The sequence below is a fragment of the Bison bison genome, unplaced genomic scaffold (assembly GCF_000754665.1).
Source record: "Bison bison bison isolate TAMUID 2011002044 unplaced genomic scaffold, Bison_UMD1.0 scf7180017864080, whole genome shotgun sequence".
Classification (NCBI taxonomy): Eukaryota; Metazoa; Chordata; class Mammalia; order Artiodactyla; family Bovidae; genus Bison; species Bison bison.
Window position 1 is genome coordinate 224916 of NW_011494652.1, and position 2244 is coordinate 227159.

A 2244-nucleotide genomic window follows, 5' to 3' on the forward strand; every position below is an offset into this window, starting at 1 on the left:
CTGGTGAGGCGCGGCCTCGCACACAGGAGGCCCGGCTGGCCCCGCCCGTCCCGCGCGTTCAGACCAGGATCGCGCTGCCGTGAGCACCCACAGTGTCTCCGTGTGCCTGGCGCCTTCGTCCTTCTGCCCAGGGGAGCAGGTGGCTGGTCCCCGGGGAGGCGCGTGTGGCCTGTGGAGGCTCACGTCTGTGTCTGCACGTGCTGTCTGGCCCTGTCGGCCTCCGTGGTCTGATTCTGACCATCCTGGTGTGTGGGTGCAGCTTCTCTGGGGGCATGTCTGTCACCATGTCCTGCCCATTTTCAGTTGCGTTTTGAGAGCGCTCTGTCTGTTGGGGAGGGAAGTCCTGGGTCAGTACCCTATGCTTGTCTTTTCATTCTCTCACGGGGTGCAGAAGCCCTTGCTGTGGATCGTGTCCAGCTCCTCATCACTGTCCGGGGACTGGGCCCTGGCGGCTTGCTCTGTTATGTGCAAGGACTGAGCATTGGCTCCTGCTGCTTCTGGACAGGATGCCCAGTTTGCTGCATGCTCCTTTCTGCACACCTGGGGCCAGCCTCCTGAAGGGGTCAAGGGCAGGCAGGCAGGGTGTCCGGGTGGACATGGGCACCTGACTCTGTCTTTGCGTTCTTTACTGGAGCTCACTGACTCGATGGACATGAGTCTGAGCAAGCTCCGGGAGTTGATGGACAGGGAAGCCTGGCATGCTGCAGTCCATGGGGTCGCAAAGAGTTGGTCACGACTGAGCGACTGCACTGAGCTTACCAGAGCTCAGGAAGGTAGGGGGCGAGGAGAGACGCATCCTGACACCAGCCACAGGCCTGTAGAGGGGGGCCCGTGGTCCCGGAGGGTGGCAGCTCCCTCCCTGTGCCCATTCACAGCACCCTCAGGGGCCAGCAGGGTGTCAGGGGTGCCCTGGGAAAAGCCTGGGCCAGGGGTGGGAAGAAAGGGCATGGTTGCCCTGCAGCTGTACTCACACTCCCAGTCACACACACCGCTTCCCTGTGTAGACGCGCACACACGTTCCACCTGTACAACCCTAGAGGAGTCCGTGGAGGCTGGACGGTCCAGATGCTTGTCTTGAAAATAAATACGCGGGTGGCTTCCGGCCTGGAGAACTGCTTTGCCCACTCGGGGAGGCGTGTTTACGTATCTTTACGTAGACACACGTGCCATCTGCCATGTGCGGTGTGGTTAGGGCTTGGTTTCCTGGTGTGCGGTGGTCTTGAGAGGAGCTCGGCGGTCGGGAGGACTGTCCGGACCCCGAGTGCAGGGCACTCACTGCACGGGCTTCTGGCGCAGGGGCGCCTCTGTTCCAGCTCTGCCATCCCCCTGCCTCCTGGCCTCTGCGGAGGCCTGAGCTCTCCAGACTCACCTTCCAGCACAGCAGGCTGCTCTCTGTTCTCCTGAAAGTCCGCCTGCAGGAATGGGGGCCTTGAACTCATGGTGGCATCTTGCCTGCGGTCTTACCAAGGAAGCGGGCAGGGTGATTTGTCAGGGGCCCCGAGGCCCTCCTTCATCAGCCTGGGTCAGTCTGCCCCCAGGGCACTTGGGCCGAGCGCGCACATTCTGTGTGCTCATGGGTGCCCTCCTGGCAGCGGGGCCTGGGCCCAGCCCCTGGTTGTTGATGGTGAAGGGCTTGGGGGGCCGTGGGAGCAAGGTCCAGGGCGTTTGTGTCCTGAAAGGCCCTCTCCTTGGGGACAGCAGCCCTCGGGGATGGGGTCTGAGCTCTGGGCTCCTGGCGGGGTCCTGGGTGTGGGGGTGCAGACGCCCAAGCGTCCTGAACACGGGGCACCTGACGAGGGCGGCTTGTGCTCCAGGGCACGAGATCCACCCGCAGCGCCGGCTGGGGGACGTCCCCGGGCGCTCTGGGCATCACTCGGCTGGGTGGTGCCTGGGAGGCCTGTTCGCCCGCTGCCGGCAGCCGCGTGGGTTGTTTCCAGTTTGTGACCTGGCAGGTAGGTTTCTGTGTAGTCCTGAGCTTGCTCTCGCTGGGGCGAATTGCCTGGTGGGGTCTGAGAATGCTGGGCCGCCTTCCCCTGGGCCGGGCCCACCAGCCCTCTCTTGCTCGCTGCAGCCTCTGAGTGTGGGGGCCTCTTGTGTTCAGCCTGGTGGCCGCGTGGCCCCTCGCGCTGACCCCTCTGCTCTGCCTGGAAGGTCCCTTCAACCCTTGTCCCTGATGTAGGAGGAGCTGGCTCTTCCGGGTGGAGGCGGGCTGGTGGTCTTCCCAGGAGGCGGACGCGGCCCCCA

At 64.2% G+C, this 2244-nt stretch overlaps 1 protein-coding gene across 1 annotated transcript in view; it reads right to left on the minus strand.

The window, feature by feature from the left end:
• Positions 1-6: 6 nt before the first annotated feature.
• Positions 7-2244, minus strand: part of LOC104986918 (splicing factor, proline- and glutamine-rich-like) — a 2832-nt gene continuing 594 nt past the window's right edge. The window contains exon 2 of the mRNA XM_010837638.1: positions 7-2238. Coding sequence (XP_010835940.1) covers positions 1572-2238 — 667 coding nt within the window. The 3' untranslated portion in view covers positions 7-1571. The remainder of the gene's footprint in view (positions 2239-2244) is intronic.